The 20,629-nt window shown below is 38.9% G+C and overlaps 2 protein-coding genes across 7 annotated transcripts in view; one reads left to right on the top strand and one right to left on the bottom strand.

Annotated features, from left to right (window-relative positions):
• CNOT1 (CCR4-NOT transcription complex subunit 1) overlaps positions 1-20,629 on the top strand; it is a 103,909-nt gene that overhangs the window by 21,481 nt on the left and 61,799 nt on the right. For all 6 annotated transcript variants that reach the window (XM_045293698.1, XM_045293696.1, XM_004704630.3 and 3 more), the window contains exon 2: positions 1,328-1,603. In XM_045293698.1, coding sequence (XP_045149633.1) covers positions 1,502-1,603 — 102 coding nt within the window. In that variant the 5' untranslated portion in view covers positions 1,328-1,501. The remainder of the gene's footprint in view (positions 1-1,327; positions 1,604-20,629) is intronic.
• LOC101644037 (cell division control protein 42 homolog) lies at positions 17,205-17,871 on the bottom strand. The gene has a single exon (XM_045293699.1). It carries the CDS (start codon positions 17,869-17,871, stop codon positions 17,299-17,301), a length of 573 nt encoding a protein of 190 aa, XP_045149634.1. The 3' UTR covers positions 17,205-17,298.

Below are 20,629 nucleotides of genomic sequence, written 5' to 3'. Positions count from 1 at the left end.
TGTACATGCTCTGGTCTAGCTGGGTTTGTAAGGCAAAATTGGGATCATGATAGTGGGTCGGGGGAAGAAGAGGGAGAGCATTAAAAGAACTAGAGGAAAGTTGTATATTTCATTGTTGCTACACTGCCCCATGACTGGCTCTTCTCCTCCCTGCAACCCTTCTGTAAGGGGATGTCCAGTTGCCTACAGATGGGCTTTGGGTCCCCACCCTGCACCTCCCCCATTCACAATGATATGATTTTTGGTTCTTTGATGCCTGATCCCTGATCCCGTTGATACTTTATGTAATCACACCGGCTGGTGTGCTTCTTCCATGTGGGCTTTGTTGCTTCTGAGCTAGATGGCTGCTTGTTTATCTTCAAGCCTTTAAGACCCTAGATGCTATATCTTTTGATAGCCGGGCACCATCAGCTTTCTTCCCCACATTTGCTTATGTACCCCTTTGTCTTCAGTGATTGTGTTGGGAAGATGAGCATCATGGAATGCCAGTTTAATAGAACAAAGTGTTCTTGCATTGAGGGAGTACTTGAGTGGAGGCCCAATGTCCATCTGCTACCTTAATACTAAACCTATAAATATATGTACAGAGACCTATTTCCCCATCATCATATATAAATATATTTACATATGTACTTAACCTGTATTTAAACTTCTCTAAATACTCACCACCCGTGCTCCTTAATACTAACTAGACAATAATAAAAATATATAAAGTATTTTGTGCACTAGTGATGTATCTCAGTAAAGAACTCTGAGGTGCAAGATGAGAGTTAATGCTGGTGGTGATGGTTAAGGTTATGTGTCAGCCTGACTGGGCTATGATTCTCAGTGGTTTGACAGTCATGTAATGATATCATTGTCCATTTTGTTATCAAATGTGATTATCTTCCCTTTTTTTTTTTTTTTTTCATAGTGCTGTGTTCTGTTTAACATCTTGGTCTATGGAACCTAACCATGTGGATAAATGGGTGTAAACAGATTTTTGTAAATAGATTGTGCAGTCTGAAAAGAGACCCTTTAAGTAAATGTGGAATGAGTATTTTCACAAACCTTAATTTTAATTACAGTGTTTTCCTTGCTGTTTCAAAGAGTATAAAAGCAATTGTTGGTTCAAAATAAAATTTTCAAGTACTATAGATTGCTTTTATTTTTATATACTTGCCCTTTTCAATTTTGAAACCTGACAACATTTATAGCAGTTGAGATATCTGCAAGTTGTTTTGAAGTTCTTAGGTAATGTTTTATACACTAAGATGGAAAGATGACTTAATTTTTTGTTTTTCTTAACTTGAAAACCTGACTTTTTTTGTTTGTTTACTTTGGACAGGTGCCATGTTTCAGAACAGAGTAAGACCCCTGGTGAAGAAGATCTGAACACATTGTACAGACACCAGATATAGGCTACTTACAAAGAAAGCATTAACCTGCCTCTGAGGTGACTAAAGGGGAATAATGGTGATTTTGCGCCGGGCTCGGCCGCCTGCTTCCGCCCCAACCAGCAATGAATCTTGACTCGCTCTCGCTGGCCTTGTCTCAAATCAGCTACCTGGTGGACAATTTAACCAAGAAAAACTACCGAGCCAGCCAGCAGGAAATACAGCATGTAAGTAAATTTGTGAGTAAACAGATTCTTTTAAGAAGAAATGAGTGTGTAGTGGAAATAAGCAGGACATTTCTATGAGAATTTTGTAAACAACTGGTGTCCTTTATTTAAAATACTTAAAAATATATAGATGACGTATTATAACCATGTATTCACAGATTTTGTTTCTATAGAAAATATTAAGTTCAAATTATAAACAAAACCAAAAAGAATGTGATACCAATACCTTTTTAAAATGTGGACTTCACTGGATTTTAATGTGTTTGCACAGGTGTGCATCTATCATCACAATTTTAATTCCATAACATTCTTCTCACCCTAGAAGAGATTCCAGAACATCCATTAGTATTCCTAACTTCCTCCATCCCCCATCCCCTGGCAACCACTAATCTTATGGATAGGTCTATTCAGAACCTTTCATATAGTGGAATTCTTTTATAAGTGATCTTTTTTTTTTTTTTTTTTTTTTTTCGTGTTTTCTTTTTTTTTAGCTTTTTTTTTTTTTTTTTTTAAACATTTTATTAGGGGCTCATACAACTGTTATCCCAATCCATACACACATCAATTGTGTAAAGCGTATTTGTACATCATTTCTCAAAACATTTTCTCTCCATTTAAACCCCCGACATTAGGTCCTCATTTTTCCCCTCCCTCCCCGCTCCCCCCTCCCACATGAGCCCTTGATAGTTTATAAATGGGTATTTTGTCATATCTTGCCCTGTCCAACGTCTCCCTTCATCCACTTTTCGGTTGTCTGTCCCCCAGGGAGGAGGTCACACACAGTTCCATGTAATCGGTTCCCTCTTTCCTACCCATTCTCCCTTTACCCTCCCTGTTTTGCCACTCACACCACTGGTCCTATAGGGCTCATCCATCCTGGATTCCCTGTATTTTCAGTTCCTATCTGTATCAGTGAACATCCTCTGGTCTAGCCAGTCTTGCAAGATAGAATTCGAGTCATGGTAGTGGGAGCGGGGAGGAAACCTTTAGGAACTAGAGGAAGGTTGTATTTCTATAAGTGATCTTTTGTGCCTGATTTTCTTAGTGTAATATTTTCAGGTTCATCAATGTACTGTGGTAGTCCTTCATTCCTGTTTCTGGATGAACAATATTTCATTGTATGAGTATGCCACATTTTGTTTATTCAACAGTTAATAAAATTAGGAGCTGTTTTCATGTTGAGGCTATTACAAATAATGCTGCTCCATTGGATGACCTGTATTTTATTTAATTCCTTATTTCAATTTTTTTGGGAGGGGATCTACATTTTAACGTGATTGAGTTACAGAAACCAGGACCTTATATGAAAGCCCCCATTATGTGAAAAGTTATTTGCTTTACCTGTTACCTTTTGCAATCTCTTGGCTAAAGTGCCTGCTGTTTTATCCCCACCCCCAACCTTTGAACTTCATTGTGCTTCTAGGAGCCATCACTGAACCAGGGTAGCAGCCTACATGGACTCCCCCTTTCATACCTGTGGCACCCTCATGACAGGCATCCACTCTCCCTTGCATGGAGGACTGCGTTCCCCCTTCTGGGGCTGCCTACTCCCAGCTCCTCCTCCTCTCCACAGACAGTCCTGGACCTGGTCCACAGCAGGGGAGGGAGCATTGCCTCCTATCCACTCAGTTCAGTGGTCCCCCCAGCTCCTCAAGACTGAGTACATGTCCTTGATCTCCATGCTTCTGCGCCTTCACAACCAGACCTATCGACACCATTTGCTTTTCCCCACAGCTTTTCTCTGTGAAGCTGCTGTGGGCCCCAGCTAAGAACTTGGTCCTTCTGTGGAGACCAGTGTGGGGCTGAGCATTTCCCCCTCCTGTGTGCCTCTCTGCAGCCCTCAGCTTGCTTGGCCCAATGGACTGACCTTTGACCTTCCAGATGTTACCTTCAGTATCCACTCACACCTACCCTAGATCCCCTTCCTACCTAGTCTCTTGGGGAGGGGTGGGACCAGACCTGGATAGCAAGATCCTTGATAAAAGAATATGTATCTTGCTAAGGTAAAAACAAAATTTGTTTTAATTGTTTTATTGGGATCGCTTACAGCTCTTTTAACAATTCTTACATGTTTTATCAAGCATATTTGTGCATATGTTGCCATCATGTTCAAAACATTTTCTTTCTACTTGAACCGTTGGTATTAGCCACCCCCCCCAGCCCCATTCCCACCCTCCTCATCCTTGATAAATTATAAATTAGTGTTTTCATATCTTATACTATTTGCTGTCTCCCTTCACCCACGTTTTTGTTGTTTGTTCCCCCTTTAAGGTCAATTTTTAATATAATGTGCCAGTAGGATAGATTCTTTGAAGGTGTGTTGGTTGAAAGATGGAAAATTTGAATTACCTTGGAAGGAGTATTTCAGTGCACTTTGAATGCTACTCTTATTTTCTATGGTTAGGCAGAAAGGATGTTGAAGATTTTGTGGGTTTTATTATTCTCAACCATTCTATTATGCATTGTAACAAATTTGGAAAGGTAAACTGGCCATTTTTCTAAGTCATCATTTTCCTCACACTGTGAAAGGCCACTTGCTTCCACCAGAATAGAATGATTGTCCTCATTCTAAAAACAAGTTTTTCCCAAAGTGGGTGATATTGTCTCTTGGGGGCACTGGCATGATTAGGGGGGCACTGCAAAAGCAAATACTGTCTACATTTTATCTTGGATTATGAGGGACAGCAAAAAAGTTTTGACTTAACCAGGAAGATACTGCATAAAATTTTTCTCCCCCTAAAAAATAGGCAGAGCATATGGGACCCTATCTGGTCGATGATGACATGTTCCTGGGGAAGGGGCTTAGTGACAACACTGCCCGGTGCTGGCTGCTCGTGGCAGGCTCTATAGAAGCTCAATGCTGAGCTCTAGTTTTGCTTTTCATCTTACTTTCTTAAAAGAAAAAATCCTTTTTGGGCTTTATTTGTTATCAAAAACTGATAGGTCTCTTGTAAAAGTGAAGTAGCCAAATTCAGGGTCTTAATTTTGTGAGGTACCCTGTGAGAAAAACTGCAGCATAGCCTTTGTTCTTACTGACAATCTTTGAGGTTGTGTTACTTTGGGTAGACCAGAGAAACAAATTCAGGGAAACTGTCATGTGTAAGAGAGTTTTGTATCCAAGAGTAATTGTATATTAAGAAAACATCCCAGGCCAGTCCAGATTAAGTCCATAAGTCCAATATTAGTCCATATGTCCTATACAAGGCTATAAAGTCCTCTTCGGACTCACGCAACAAATGCAATGATGCCGAATGCAGGAAGATCATAGGTCAGTGGGTGGAAAGTCTTGCGAAACCCAATGGCTGTGGAAGCATCTCAGTGCTGGCATGGGTTTCCGTGTGGCTCCTCTAGCACCATGACTTGGCTCTGGCTCCATCAGCATAGCTCCATGTGGCTTGTCAACAGGAATGTCTTGCAAGGAGAGTGTGTTTCCTGCCTCTAGGGAGAAAGACAGGTGTTCCCAGAATCCTCAGGAGAAGGCCATGCCCCCACAGAAGCGTGATTGGCTATGACTGATTAACAGGCTAGACTCCAACCAACCCTTTGCTCAGGTTGACTGTAGATTATGTAACTGCCTCGAGGTGCGCACACACAGGCCAATTGGAGATTCACTTGAGAAGTGCTACCAGTGTCATGAATAGTAGGTACGTATTTGAAGAAGTGAGACTGGAGAAATTCTCATCACAATGGCTGCTGTCAGGTTATATTAACCACCTGTCTTAAAATGGCCAGGGGGAACCACTGGCTGTGAGGATTCTGGGGGCTGTAGTTTGGGAGTAGTTGCATTGCCAAAAACTGGAAAGACCTAATGAGGCAATCAGGGGTCCTGGACCCATCTTCCTGTTAGTAATGAAGTCACTATTTCAAGGTCACACAGTATGGGGGAATAGAATCCAGACCTGATTTCCTTACTAGTGACACCTTTGAGATAGGGAGCAACTGAGTCTGGCTAGTCACTGCCCCAGCCCTGGAGCCTCTCATTACTCTTCTCCCACTCAAGTGACCAAAGATGCTATGGATATAGAGATGAGTCCTTGCTCTCAAGATGTTTACAGCCTGGAGAGAGAGACCAGCAGAATGATAGATGCTTGAAGCTGGGAAGCGTCTGAAGTAATTCAGTACAATCCTTTTGTCTCCAGTCTACTGTTTAATTGAAGGAATGCTCTCTATGGCCTGCAAGACAGATTATCATCCATGCTCTCTTTGAATACTTCTGTTGGCTGGGGAGCTTATTTCTTTTGAAACCTACTATACTGTTGAGTAGATTTCAAGGTAAACAATGACTTTGTTTTGAATTGAAATAGAATTGAGACTTCTGGCTTTAGGTCTAAGCCCTCTAACAGAATAAATATTGATCTCCCACCAAAAAGATAAGTATTTGGAAGGGAATCCTAGGCACCATACCATTTTGCCAGAAAATACTACATTCTGTGTTTCCAAAAGAGAAGGGTTTGTTTTAAATGTAGCTGTAATTTTATTATTACAGTCAACAAAATAAAAGCCATTCTTTAATGCCATTAAAAAGAAGGTCTCAACAGTTTCTGTTCACAGCTGCTAAGGAAGCTTGTTTACTTGAAGTATGATATTAATATAAATTGTGTCTCAATCCATTTTTCAGATATTGTGTATTTTGTAAGTCGATAACTGCTCCCCAGGATCTCTATTGAATGAGAAACAAAAGTCTTGGTAGGTTTCTGTACCTGTGATCGCCTGGCACACAGTAAACCACCAGTAGTGACTCTTCCTCTGCTCTCCAGCTATCAGGAGACTTTTTGGTTGATGGTGATTCTTGATACAAGACATCTGTGGCAGTTACACAATCTCCTGTCAACTTGAGTGAAGGGGTGGAGTCTAGCCTGTCAGTCAGGTCATAGCCAATCATGCTTCTGTGTGGACATGGCCTTCTGAGGATTCTGGGAAATTTCTTCCTCCCTGGAGGACACATACTATCTGCCTTTCCTTTCCTGCTGTGAAAGCACTCAGAGAGCTGGAGGAGACGACCCGTGCCAGCATTGAGATGCTTTCTCTGCCACTAGATCCACAAGACCTATCTACTGGCCTGTGATCTTTCTGCATTCATCATCATTGCATGTGCTGCATGAGTCTAAAGAGGAATTTATGGACTAGTATTGGACATAGAGGCTAATATTGGACTTAGGGACTTGATGTGGACTGGGCTAGGATGTTTTCACAATATACAATTGCTCTTTTATGTAAAAGCTCTTGTACACATTTGACTGTCTATGAATTTGTTTCTCCATTCAACCTGGACTAACACACACCTTCAAAATGTTCATGGGAAAATAGAATGAAGAGATAATGACACTTTGAATTTTTTGATGCCCCTGGTATTGTGGATTCCATTGCAGAATTGTTTATAACTAGATCCAAGAACATTAGGGGCAGGTTTAAGTTCGTGGTGGTTTTCAGTGAGTGCTCCTGGCCCTGGGCAGGTGTGTGAACCTGCTCATGTGTGAATCCTGAGCTTGGAAGATCTTTGCATTGCTAGCTGTCAGCTTTTTTTTTTTTTTCCAGTAAATTGGGAAACCAGTGTTTAAGAAGCAGCCTTTCACAGCAATATTGTTGAATTAGAAGGAAATACAAGGAGAGAATTTTATATTGATTTAGTTTTAAAACCCTGCTTAGTGTATATATAGCTCAGTATTATATTACTCATAAAGTATATTTTAAAAATAGATTGAGAGTCATATAAGACATCAAATTAGTTTTGTTTGTTTTTTACCAATTTTGAATGGATCTGTCATCGGCTGTAATTTTCCATAGTATATAGATTATTTACTATGACTGGATTAGTGGCTTGTTGGTGAGCATTTAGTTTGTATCCACTTTCTTTTCCTCAGAAGCAATGCTTTAGTGAACAATGTCTTATCTGTGTTTGTGTGCATGTCTCATCACTACTAATTCTTAGATGTAGAAGTTCTGGGCCAAAGGGTTGCATTTCGGTAGTGTTTCAGAGACCCTGGAGAAGTGCTTAACTCCTAATAGTGAGCAAGTCACTCAGATACATCTCTAGACTCTCAAATGCTGGGATCAAGTTTCATAATCCTTTACTGTGGTTTTTTGAAATGATATATAACTATGATAAACACCCTGTTGTTTTTTTAAAATACTATGTATTTTATTATTTTTTAATACTATGTGTTTTAGATAATTAATACATATGGATTCTAATCATAATATTTTGTGGGTATGTCGTCACATTTTAGGCAGCAACCCTTCTGTTCTGCTTTCTAATGGAAAAGCTTACTTCCTACTGGGAATTACTAGCTCCTATTTGGTCTCTTTCATGTGAAATATCAGCAGAAGTTGGGTTCTTAAGGCATTCAGGACAAGCGATACTGCTGTGTTTACCAACTTTATTTAACAAGGAAGAGTATATCTTTGTTATGTAATACTGAAGGTATCTTTAGTCAGAGATGCAACAATTAATTAGGATGCTTAAGTTTTGTTTGTTGAAATAACTTAGTAGCCCTCTTAATACTTAACAAAATCTAAGCTGCTCATTCTGAGTTTCAAAGCTGAAAGTCCAGTCCCGAAAGCTATCCTTGAATTCTTTATCTTTCAAGAACCAAATCCATTGTCCAGTAAAGGTTTACCAGTTTATCTTTTTTCTTCATTTGTAGTAATATCTTAGGATAAAGTATGAAAACTGTGTTTGGTTAGAATTTTACCTAATGGTTTCATGCAACTGTTGTGTGCCATAATTTTTTTTATATTGGGGGGAAAGCTATTACATGTAAATGCCTATAGAACTTATAAGTTATATGTAGATTGGTGAATTGTTACAAAATGAATGTGTACCTATGGCAGACCAACAAAAATATTGCTAATATCTTGAAAACCCTTCTTCCAGTAACTGTACATAACCACCAGTGACCCATTACTTACATTTCTAGGTTTGTACCAAGCAAAGGCATATATCTGCTCCCCCGACCCCCCAAATATGTAATAGCCCCAAACTGGAAGCCACCCAAATGTTCATAATCAAGTAATAAAGAGCACTGTGAAGCAATGGGACTCAGACTACTACATGTAACATGCGAGATCTTACAAGCAATATTGAGTGAAAGCAGCTAAGCATTGCTTGTTCTCAGATGGATGTTCATGTTCAAGACAGAAACAGAAAAAAATTAGAGATGGGATTGGAAGGTCTTCAAGCCCCATGTTTGGCTACTCCTTCTCTGGCCCCTGCTCTAGAACATCTACTTGAACTCATTCTTAAACACCAGATAACCTCTTATACACACATTTTCCCTTTTTGTCTCATGTCAATTTCCTTTTAATTGCTGATTTGAATTAAAATCCAAATAAAAGCTATTGCATTGGCCCAGCAAATCTTTTATAATTTGTACGCCTTCCTCTCTCTCTCTAGTAGTTATTTTGTTGAAGAAATTAGGTTGGTTGTCCTGCACTTTTTCCACAATCTGAATTTTATTGAGTACATCCCAGGATGATGGTTAGCATATTCCTTTACTTTTTTTATTTCCTGAAAATTGTAGTTAAATTAAAAAACTTAATCAGATTAAAACTTTCTCCCTGCCTCTCCCACCTCTCCAGAATTTTTAAAAATAGGTGACGGTGTATGCTCTCATCAGCAGGTTCATAATGTCTGGTTGCCTCTTTTCACCAGGCTTTGATCGTTGGCTATATTCACTTATTAAGACCTATAAACTAGTGATAGTCTAATGGCTACTCATTCTTTTTTTTTTAATTAGGTTAGAATAGTTCTATTAATGTTGATAATGGCAGGTGTAGTTAAGTTAAAATGTAATACCTTATCATTTGCTCTTTTGATCCATTTAAAAGTTTTCAATGTTTTTGGCTTTCTCTTTGATCAAGGTTTTCCTAGGTTTTTATCTAGTTATTGTTTTTTGTTTTGTTTGCTTGCTTCATATGATTTTGTATATGTAGTTGTATTTTGTTTTGTATGCTTTTTTTAAAATTAAAAGATCATTTTATTGGGGGCTCTTACAGTTCTTAGAACAATCCGCACATCAATTTTATTATCGAGCATATTTGTACATGTGTTGCCATCATTTTCTAAACATTTACTTTTCATTGAGCCCTTGGTATTGTATGCTTTTTTGGTATGAAATGTAGGATAGATAGATCTATAGAGATGAACTGGTTAGGGGCATAATGGGAGAATTGGGGGAAAAGGGGAGCTACAACAGTGACTGTAAAAAGAAAATGTTCTGAAATTTATTGTGGTGCTGAGTGCACAAAAACCTTACTATGATTGAACAATTAAATTGTATGATATGTGAATCGGATTTATATCTATATATGAACCACATTTATATCTATAAAACTTAAAAAGGAATAGTTCTGTTAAGAGTAACTGGCTCAGTGGTGAGAATGGCAATACTGGGAGGGTGGGGTGGAAAGGAGACACCGATTACAAGGATCTATATATGACCTCCTCCCTGGGGGGCAGACAACAGAAAAGTGGGTGAAGGGAGACATTGGACAGTGTAAGATATGACAGAATAATAATTTATAAATTATCAAGGGTTGGGGAGGGAGTGGGGAGCGGGGGAGGGAGGGAGGAAATGAGGAGCTGGTGCCAGGGGCTTAAGTGGAAAACAAATGTTTTGAGAATGATGAGGACAATGAATGTACAAATGTGCTTTACACAATTGATGTATGTATGGATCGTGATAAGAGTTGTATGAGCCCCTAATAAAATGATTTTAAAAATAACTGGTTCTTATCAGTTTAGTTATGTAAAGGGGGATTGTACCGCACATAAGAAAAATGAGATAAATGCTTGATTCTCTTTTATTTTTGAATTTTCAAATAGTTGGTTCCATCTTCCAAAGGTGACCAGTGAGTTTTTATATACTATTTGAAGAATGCTTATTTTAAACACATTTGATATGTTTCAAACCTTTAAAGTATTATTCACCATGTGTCATTTTGGCTGGTGGAAAGTTAATCATGTTGGTTTCTGAGCCCTTTTTATAGCCTCTGATGTTATTTCCTTGCCTTTTTTTTTTTGAGACTCAGAATTGGTTTGTTGACAATGCCCCATGCTGCCCTCTGCTCTCAGAACAGCTCTCAGGATCAAAAGAACCTAACCCAAGCCCCTGAGGTTGGTGTCTTAGCATGGCTCCCCTCCCTGCGGGAGGGCAGAGCAAGAACCCCTGCCTGCACCCATCAGACCGCCTTTGGGATGGGGAGATGCCTGGGCATCACACAGCGCCACCCTCTCCGCAGCCGTGATTGCAGGGGTCACCTTTACTGGGGTGCAGAGATGGTGTGCCCCCCTGCCTATTCTGAGGCCACCCCAGAACAGTCACCCCTGGGAGGACAGTAACCAGACTCAGACACACGCTTTTGCTACCCCTGCTTCAAACTGTCCCCACCACTCCCTGAGATCCAGGCCATGGCAAAAGGGCTGGCAAGGAGGGAATGCGGAGGGTCTGATGTTATTTTCAAAAAGCATGGAAACCAAGATGTTCAACCTAGTCTTAGATATTTCTTTCTGCAGACCTGGAACTAGCGATTTCTTTTATGAAGTCTAGATTTTCTTTTAGTGTGAGTTATGATATTCAGAGATCACCATCTCTTGTATTGCTTATTAGTACTGAGTTGGCTATTACGAAGTCTTTACAGTGGACAGAAATAAAAGTAAATTGCATCATGAAGTTTCAATGTAATTTCAGAACTACAGGGTTTTTATGTACATTTATGATGTATTTAAATTCCTGATCTAAAACATAGGTTGCACACATACTTCAGGGGGGAAAAAAATAGCCTGCTCCCTGGTAATTCAAAACTTTTGTACCACAACCCAGGAATAATTGTAGATAACTTTTTTTTGTAGCCCCGCTGGATCATTCCAGTATCCCTCGGGGTGTGCTATTGCTGACTTTGGACAGCACTGATCTAAATTCTGCCCGTCGTTTCTTCTGATAGAGAAAATTTCAGTTTTAGTGATAACAGTCATTTGCTTTAGTCCCTATTACACAAACAACAAGGGTATTAGAAAGACCAACAGCAAAGTGACTAACTAAAAATGGCTTATCCTTTCTTTATTTTTGAATGGCCTCCTAACAAGTGGGCATACATTTGGGTCCCCCTAACTTTCCATCCATCTTAAATTTTATTCTTGGGGATGTTGCTAGGTGCCATATGTTCAGCAGAATGAAACACTGCCTTTATTTTCACAGTAGCTCCTTCCTGAAACCATAGGGTCCCAGTGAGTCAGAGTCTACTTGACAGCAATGTCTTGGCTTTGATTTGGTTACAGCCACTGTATCAGTCCTTCTCTTTGAAGGTCATCTTTCTCCTTGATCCTCTTTATCATGATGTCTTCTCCAGAGATTGGTCCCTCCTGATACAGCAAGTCCAAAGTCTTAACGACCTTGCGTCTAAGGCAGTGGTTCTCAACCTGTGGTGTGACCCCTTTGGGGTTGACCGAACTTTTCACAGGGGTCGCCTAAGACCGTTGGGAAACATATTTCGCTCCTCTATCCATATCCAGGCGGGTCCACCCACATGCAGATACGCCCACATACGAGAACCCAGCGCCAACCCCATCACAAACACCCTGTACAAATACAGGTGTATGTGACAGGATTGGCGCCATAATGTACTTATGGAAAGCAGCTGCTATGTGGAAAGCAGCAGTGTTGGAGGTAAAACGACACTTCATGAATTATAATTACTGGGTAAATGTAAAATCATGTACTGTAAAACCATCAACTACTGCAAAAAGAAAATCTGTTCCACGAGAACTTAATCTGGATGCTGATCCGTCTTTTTATATTCAGCTGTAGTTGATGTGAATACTGTCCCCTTGTGATAGTGACAGGTATGTAAAAAACAAAACAAAATGGTAAATCATAGGAAATTTTAATGGACTGTATTGACTGAACTATGCCATGTATCTTTTGTATTATGTGAGCTGAGCTATTGTTATATCTTATTTTCATTAGCAAACCATCCCATGACAATGGATCTTGTAGAGAACGTTAAAAAAATATAGTGAGGATTTTTAACAGTATGGTTTTACCTCAATAATTACAGCAGGAATTGAGAAACCGCAATGTGTTTTTTGTTGTGACGTTCTATCAGTCGAATCTATGAAGCTGAACAAACTAAAACGTCATTTCGATAGCAAGCACCTGAGCTTTGCCAGCAAGGATACCAATCATTTTAGAAGCAAAGATGATGGACTCAAGAAAACAAGACTTGACACTGGTGGCAAGTACCACAAACAAAACGTAGCAGCTGTTGAAGCTTTGTAATTGGTGGCACTCAGAATCGCCAGAGCTATGAAACCTCATACCATTGTGGAGGATTTACTGTTGCCAGTGGCCAAAAACATTGTTCGAGTTATGATCAGAGACGAATTTGTTACAAAATTGAGTGCAATTTCCTTATCTAATGACACTGTCTGCAGAATATATGACATGTCTGCCAATATTCTTGATCAGGTAATCCAGGAAATTAAATCTGCTCCCCCTCCAATATCCAGCATCCAGTTTGATGAATCTACAGATGTTGCAAACTGTTCACAGTTAACTGGTTTACATGAGGTATATTAAAGATGGCGACTTTAAAGATGAGTTTCTTTTTTGCAAACCTCTTGAAACGACAACTACTGCACGTGGTGTATTTGACACGGTTGGTTCATTTCTGAAAGAGCATAAGATCTCTTGGGAAAAGGTTTGTGGTGTTTGCACAGATGGTGCTCCAGCTATGCTAGGATGTCCATCTGGATTTCAACGTTTGGTACTGAATGGGTCACCAAAAGTCATTGGAATTCACTGTATGGTTCATCGGCAAATATTAGCAACAAAGACGCTGTCACAAGAGTTACAAGAAGTAATGAAAAGAGTCAAAAGTTCTGTTATTTTTGTAAAGTCAACCATTTTCACAACTGTGCAACGAGTTGGATGCGCCAAATAATGCTCTATTTCACACTGAAGTGATATAGATGGTTGTTTAGAGGAAAGGTTTTAAGACATGTTTTTGAGCTTCGTGATGAACTCAAAACGTTTTTTAATCATAAAGTAAGATTGCAGTTTGAAGTATTTTTCAGCGATAAATGTGAACTGCAGAAAATAGCTTATTTTATTGACATCTTTGCCCTCTTGTAGGAGTTAACTTTATTACTGCAAGGACCAAATAAATGCAGCATACCTCGATTTGTCTGAAAATATCCCATCATTCCAAATGAAACTTCAGCTTTGACAAAACAAATTGGATGAAAATAAAATTTACATATTACCTACCTTATCTGCTTTCTTTGAGGAACATATCATTGAACCAGACAAAAGGATTACGATGATAATTTCTGTGAAAGAACACTTGCACATGCTCGCAGACGAAATCTCATCATACTTTCTAAATCTACCTGACACCCCATTTGCACTTGCCAGAAGCCCCTTCACAGTCAAGGTTGAAGATGTTCCTCAGACAGCACAAGAGGAGTTCATTGAACTTATTAACAGCAGTGCAGTGAGAAATAGTTTCTCTACAAGGCCAGTTACAAAATTCTGGATCAAGTGTTTTGTAGTCATATCCTGTTCTGTCAGACTGCTGCGCCGTCCTCTTCCATTTCCAACAACATATCTTTGTGAAACAGGGTTTTCCAGCATGTTGGTTATCAAGTCTAAATACAGAAGTAGACTTATTGTGGAAGATCAGATGATCTTCGTTGTGCAATTGCAAAGACTGCCCCAAGAATCTCTGATCTGGTGAGAAAGAAGCTATCTCAGCGTTAACATTGACATTGGCTTTCGCAAAATGTAGCAATGTAGTTTACTCTTGTTATATTAAGCCTGTTAGTCATGCTACACCATACTTCAAGACAAAATTTCATTTATTTAGAAATACATATTTTACATTATATAATTACATAGTTTTTGTGATTAATCACTATGCTTTAATTATGTTCGATTTGTAACAATGAGAATACATCTTGCATATCAGATATTTACATTACGGTTCATAACAGTAGCAAAATTAGTTACGAGTAGCAGTGAAAATAATTTTATGGCTGGGGGTCACCACAACATGAGGAACTGTATTAAAGGGTCGTGGCATTAGGAAGCTTGAGAACCACTATTCTAAGAAATATACTAAACTGTATATCCTCTCAGACAGATTTTCTCTTCAAATGCATTAGTAATTATTGATCTTAATTTATTATCCAGCTTTTGCATTCATACGAGGTGATTGAAAATACTAGGTCTTGTGTCTCGTGTAACAGCCTTCAAAGTGATATCTTTGTTTTCTACAGTTCTTCTGTAGCAGATTTTCTCAGTGCAATATACCATTTGACTTCTTCATTTTTGCTTCCATGGGTGTTGACTGTATTATGCACCTGAGGAAAATGAATCTCCTTGACAATGTCGATTTTCTGGGTCTCCATTTATCATTATCACCTCTGTCAGCCCAGTTGTGAAGATTTTTATTTCCTGTATTTACAGTGAATTGTAATCCATACTGAAGGCTGTAGTCTTTGATCTTCGTTCAGTATGTGTGTAAATCCTCTTCCCTTCCAACAAACTAGTCACAAGTTTTTAATGAGTTCCTCCATTCTGAAGCTGCATTCTTCATGAAGTCCAGCTTTGAGTTTATTTGCTCAACATACTGTTGGAATAGGTATGGTGAAAAACTACTACAACCCTGACGGGCACCTTTTCTGATTTTAAACCGTGCAGCATCTCCTTTTGTTCAAAGACTGCCTCTTGGTCTATGGACTGCCTCTGTGTGAACACAATTCTTTAGAATGCAAATGTTCTGGAATTATCATTCTACTCAAACTCCAAATTCAGTGTGTCATCAAATCAGTTCTGACTCAGGAAGCCTATAGGACAGACTAGAGCAACTTCTGTGGGTTTCCAAGACTAAATCTTTGTGGGAGCAGAAGACTTTTTTCCTTGAGTAGTGACTGGTGGGCTTCAAATGCTGACCTTATGGTTAGCAGCCCTAAAGGTAACTCACTAAGCTATGAGTGCTCCTTAGTGGGTAGAGTAGAAACATTAACCATACTAACTGGGAGGTCTTATGAAACCTCAGCAGCTATTTTGTCATTGTTGTAAGTATATCACATACCTTTTACCAATTCAGTTTTTTTCAGGTGTGCCAACTTAAAGCAATTAAAATAGTTGTGCCTTTAAACAATGTGATTCCCCCCTCGTCCCCAACATTGATGTTACCCTGTTTCCTTCTCCCACTCATTCTTTTGGTTTGTAAATGTTTCCAATGTTCAGAGGATACTTTCAAAATTAAAATTTGCTTTTTCTTATCTTTAAATGAGGGTATGCAATATTTACCCTTTTGTGATTGGCTAATTTCTTTTAACATGTCTTCAAGCTGTATTCATACTGCCCCATGTATCAAAACTTGACTTCTCCACGCCGAGTAACATTAGACTATACGAAGGACTTAGAAAAGTTTGTGGAAACCTTTGATATGTATGACCCATGCTTTTTGTTGATGAACATTTAAGCTTGTTCCCACCTTTTTGGCTGTTGTGAATAGTTCTGCAGTGAGCCTTGGTGGACAAATCTCTTTGAATTTTGAATTCAAGTCTTCGGTACATAGCTAGTAGTGGTCAAATGGTAGCTATGTTTATGTATCACCACACTGGTTTCCACAACAATTTTATTTTCTCACCAGCAACCAGATGTATGCTCCAGCTTCTACTTCCTTGTCAACATTTGTTATTTTTTGTTTATATAGCTTAGTCACCCTAGTGAGTATGTAATAGTACTTCATTGTACCTTTGGATTTGCATCTCTGATGTCTAGTGATGCCGACCATCTTTTCATGCATTGGGGGAACTTGTGACTGTATGCTTTGATGGAATGTCTTTTTAAGGCCTTGCCACATTTAATGATTGGGTTATTTGTCTTGTTTTATTGACAAAATTTTAATGTGTATTTTGGTTATTAGATTCTCGTTGGCTATATGCTTTCTGAAGATACGTCTCACCCCATAAGTTCCCCTTTTACTTTTGGTAGTCTTTTGATGAACAAAAGATTTTTTTTTTTTAATCAATTTATTGTGGGTCATACAATTCATCACAATACATAGATCAGTTGTGTAAAGCACATCTGTACATTTGTTGCCCTCATTATTCCCAAAATTTGCTTTCCTCTTGGGTTCCCAAAAGATTTTAATTTTTTATGAGGCCTAATTTTTTAATTTTGTCCTTCAATGTTTGTACATTAAAAAAATCATTTTATTAGGGGCTCATACAACTCTTATCACAATCTATATATACATCAATTGTGTAAAGCACATTTGTACATTCAGTGCCCTCATCCTTCTCAAAAACACTTGCTCTCCACGTAAGCCCCTGGCATCAGCTCCTCGTTTTCCTCCCCCTCCCCCTTCCCTCATGAACCCTTGATGATTTATAAATTCTTATTTCGACATATCTTGCACTGTCCAACGTCTCCCTTCACCCACATTTCTATTGTCTGTCCCCCAGGCAGTGTTTGTGCATTTGTAATTATATTACTTCATCCATTGTTAAAAGCTAGGCCCAACTGTTCTAAGAATTTTACGGTTTTAGTTTGCACAACTAGGTTCTTTTTTTTATTTAATTATTGCAAAAATTAATTTTAATTTTTAATCTTTAGTTTGATTTAAACATTGCTTTTTGTGTGATGCCGACACCAGCTGTGCAGAAAGGCTCTGAGAGATGTTCACAGCAGCACACACCTGCGGCTCTTCTTTGGTTCTGGGGGCTCCAGGGCAGCCAATACTGCTTCGTCAAACACATTCTTTAGGCCTTTCTGTGTGAGTGCAGAACACTCCACATATTTGACAGACTTCAGGTCACGGGCCAGCTTTTCGGCAGTCTCTGAGGTGATAGGCTTCTGTTTGTTCTTGGCAAGTTTCTCAATAGTAGAGGGGTCATCTCTGAGATCAACTTGGGTTCCAACAAGCAAGAAAGGAGTCTTTGGACAGTGGTGTGTTATCTCAGGTACCCACTTTTCTTTCACATTTTCAGATGAGGATGGAGAGACCACTGAAAAACAGACTAGAGATACATCTGTTTGTGGGTAACTCAGCGGCCGTAATCTGTCATAATCCTCTTGCCCTGCAGTATCAAAAAGTCCGAGAGCATATGGCTCTCCACCAATCATAACTGTGACTGCATAGTTGTCGAAAACGGTTCGTACATATTCAGATGGAAATTTGTTTTTTATATAGGATATCAGGAGACATGTTTTACCGGTACCATCACCTTCGACAACACACTTTATTGTCTGCATTGCTGAAATAGTTTTGTATCCACTTTTAATTTCAAACTCGATGTTGACCCCAGCTTCTCCCGCATAACTAGGTTCTTAATGGGTTTGAATTTGTTAGTGTGTATCGTATGAGGCAAGGATCCTGTTTAATTTTTCAGCATCTGAAAACCCAGTTTTCCCAGCACTGGCATTAAAGAGACTTTTCTTTCCCCATCGAATGGATTTAGCAAATAACAATTAGTGAAAATCAGTTGACCATAGATAGATGTATGGAATTATTTCTGGACTTGGATTCTATTTCATTGATTGTATCTATTGTTAAACCAGCACCAGTATTTTGATTAATGTGTTTAGGGACTGGTGGTGTAGTTGGGAAAGTGTTGGACTGCTCATCCCAAGGTCATCAGTTCAAACCCATCAGCTGCTCTATTGAACAAGGCGGCTTTCTGTTCTAGTGAAGACTTACAGCCTCAGAAAGCCCTGTATAGGGTCACTGACTTGGAATCAAGTAGATCAGTGGTTCTCAACCTTCCTCATGTCACTAATTTTTAATACAGTTCCTCATGTTGTGGTGACCCCCCAACCATAAAATTACTTTCATTGCTACTTCATAGCTGTAATTTTGCTACTGTTATGAATCAGGCGACCTCTGTGAAAGGGTTGTGGGACCCACAGCTTGAGAACCGCTGAACTAGATAGTAGTGGGTTTGTTTTTTAGTGTGTTTTAAAATGAGGAAACGTGAATTCTTATACTTGGGTCTTCTCTTTCATCGTTGTCTTAACTATTCAGGCTTCTTGCCTTCCCATTGAACATGAGGATTTAACAAAAATTATTTTTGTCAAGAAGACAGTTGGCATTCTTTTTGGGATTGCCTTGGACAGTATTGATATCTCATAATATTAAGTCTTCAAATCCATGAGTATGCGGCAGTTTCCCATTTATTTACTTTCTTTCAACAGTTTTATAGTTTTCATTGTATAAGTCTTTCCTTCACATCCCTGATTAGATTTATTTTTGTATTTTACTCTCTTATATGCTGTTGTAAATGGAATTGTTTCCCTAAAGTTCATTGCTATTGTGTAGAAACCTAGTTGAATTTTGTTTCCTGACCTTGTGCCCCGCAACTTTGCCAAATTCCTCAATTAGCTCTCTTAGTTTTCTTGTGGACTCCTTGGGATTTTGGTTTTTAAATATTTTCAACTTTTAGAGGATGCTTTAAAATTTTTAACTTGCTTTATAATTATGTAAAATATGAGCATGTGCTACCAAAGAAAAAATCTTTTTAGATGACCTTTGTTCAGAGTATCATCTTAGTAATGTATTATGTATTGAATTTACTGCCTGCCTGTCCTTTTACTGCAGTTAATCTATTTTTGGAGCATCTATATATATTTTGTTTGGAAGTCACTATATGATGTTTCATTAAGAATTTGAGTTCTTTAATGGTTGAGAATGTGTTTCCCATTTTTTATGTGCAGCCCAGTTATTTGCCTCGTGTACTTTGGGCATGCTATTAGGAGAGACCCATCCCTGGAAAAAAACACCATGCTTGGTAACATGGAGGACAGTGAAAAAGAGAAAGACCCTCAAGGCGATAGATTGACTGGCTGCAATAATGGGCTTAAACGTACAATTGTGAGAATGGCACAGGGCCGTTCCTTCTGTTGTTCAGAAAGAGCCAACTCTAGAAATAATTGTCACTAGTTATATAATACCTTCCCCCCCCTAGTTTGTAAATATTGTTCCCCAGTATTCTGAAACAACAGTGTATGCTTAAAGCTGCCTGTCTCCCCTTCTCTGTTGTAGATGACTTTTAATTTTTCAGCCTGTATAACCCTACCTAAGATGCCTGTGAGTTTTCTCTAAAACTCATTCACTTAGCCTGTATTCTGTGGTATTGTACAGCTCTGTCTCAGCCTAGCTTGTGATATGGAATACTCTTTGCTCTTCTAATGAAAATATTTAGATTTTTTGCTTTCTCTGAATATTTTTCTTTTTTTCTTCATAGAATTGAAAGTACTTATTGTATAATACAGTACTTAAAAAAAAACATTTCAACTTTGAGATGTCTGTGAGAATGGCTTACATAACTCCTACATTTTTTTCCTGGAAAACAGAAACCAAGTAAATAACTTAGCTGTCACATAACTAGAGTGCTACAATGCAAAGATCCTGAGTTCTAGAGTTGCATTATGAATCCACCTTCTCAGCTCTCAGGCCTGTTATATTGTAGGCTCATAGAATTGGTTTTCAGTGTTTTTATCGTCACCTATGAAACTTATGTGATTTATTGTTGGCAGGATTTTTGAAGATAAAACCAAGGAAGTACATACAATACAGTATAAGCATTAAGTAGTTACTTAAATATTTAAAGTGACATTTAAGAAATAAACATTTCTCGACATGATCGCTGAAGACAGATGTGTGCATAAGCAAATATGGTGAAGAAAGCTGATAGTGTCCGGCTATCAAAAGATTTAGCGTCTGGGGTTTTCAAGGCTTGAAGGCAAGCAAGCGACCATCTAGTTCAGAAGCAACAAGGCCCACAGAGAAGCACACAAGCCTGTGTGAACACGAAGTGTTGAAGGGATCAGGTAGCAGACACCAAAGAACAAAAACCAACATGTGTGATCATGAAGGGCCGAAGGGATCAGGTTTCAAGCACCAAAGGCAGGGGGGAATCATATCATCGTGAATGAGGGTGGCGCATGATGGGGACCCAATGCCCATCTGTGGACAACTGGACGTACCCTGCAGAGGGGTAGTGGGGAGGAGATG

Source organism: Echinops telfairi, unplaced genomic scaffold, assembly GCF_000313985.2.
Source record: "Echinops telfairi isolate 266 unplaced genomic scaffold, ASM31398v2 ScPeMD7_2291;HRSCAF=2852, whole genome shotgun sequence".
In the NCBI taxonomy this organism is placed as follows: domain Eukaryota; kingdom Metazoa; phylum Chordata; class Mammalia; order Afrosoricida; family Tenrecidae; genus Echinops; species Echinops telfairi.
Note: the sequence above shows the minus strand (reverse complement) of the source record. Positions and strands in the feature narration are given on the sequence as shown.

Excerpts from the sequence above, each read along its gene's own strand:
- LOC101644037 (XM_045293699.1), bottom strand. The coding sequence starts at position 17,871 with ATGCAGACAATAAAGTGTGTTGTCGAAGGTGATGGTACCGGTAAAACA.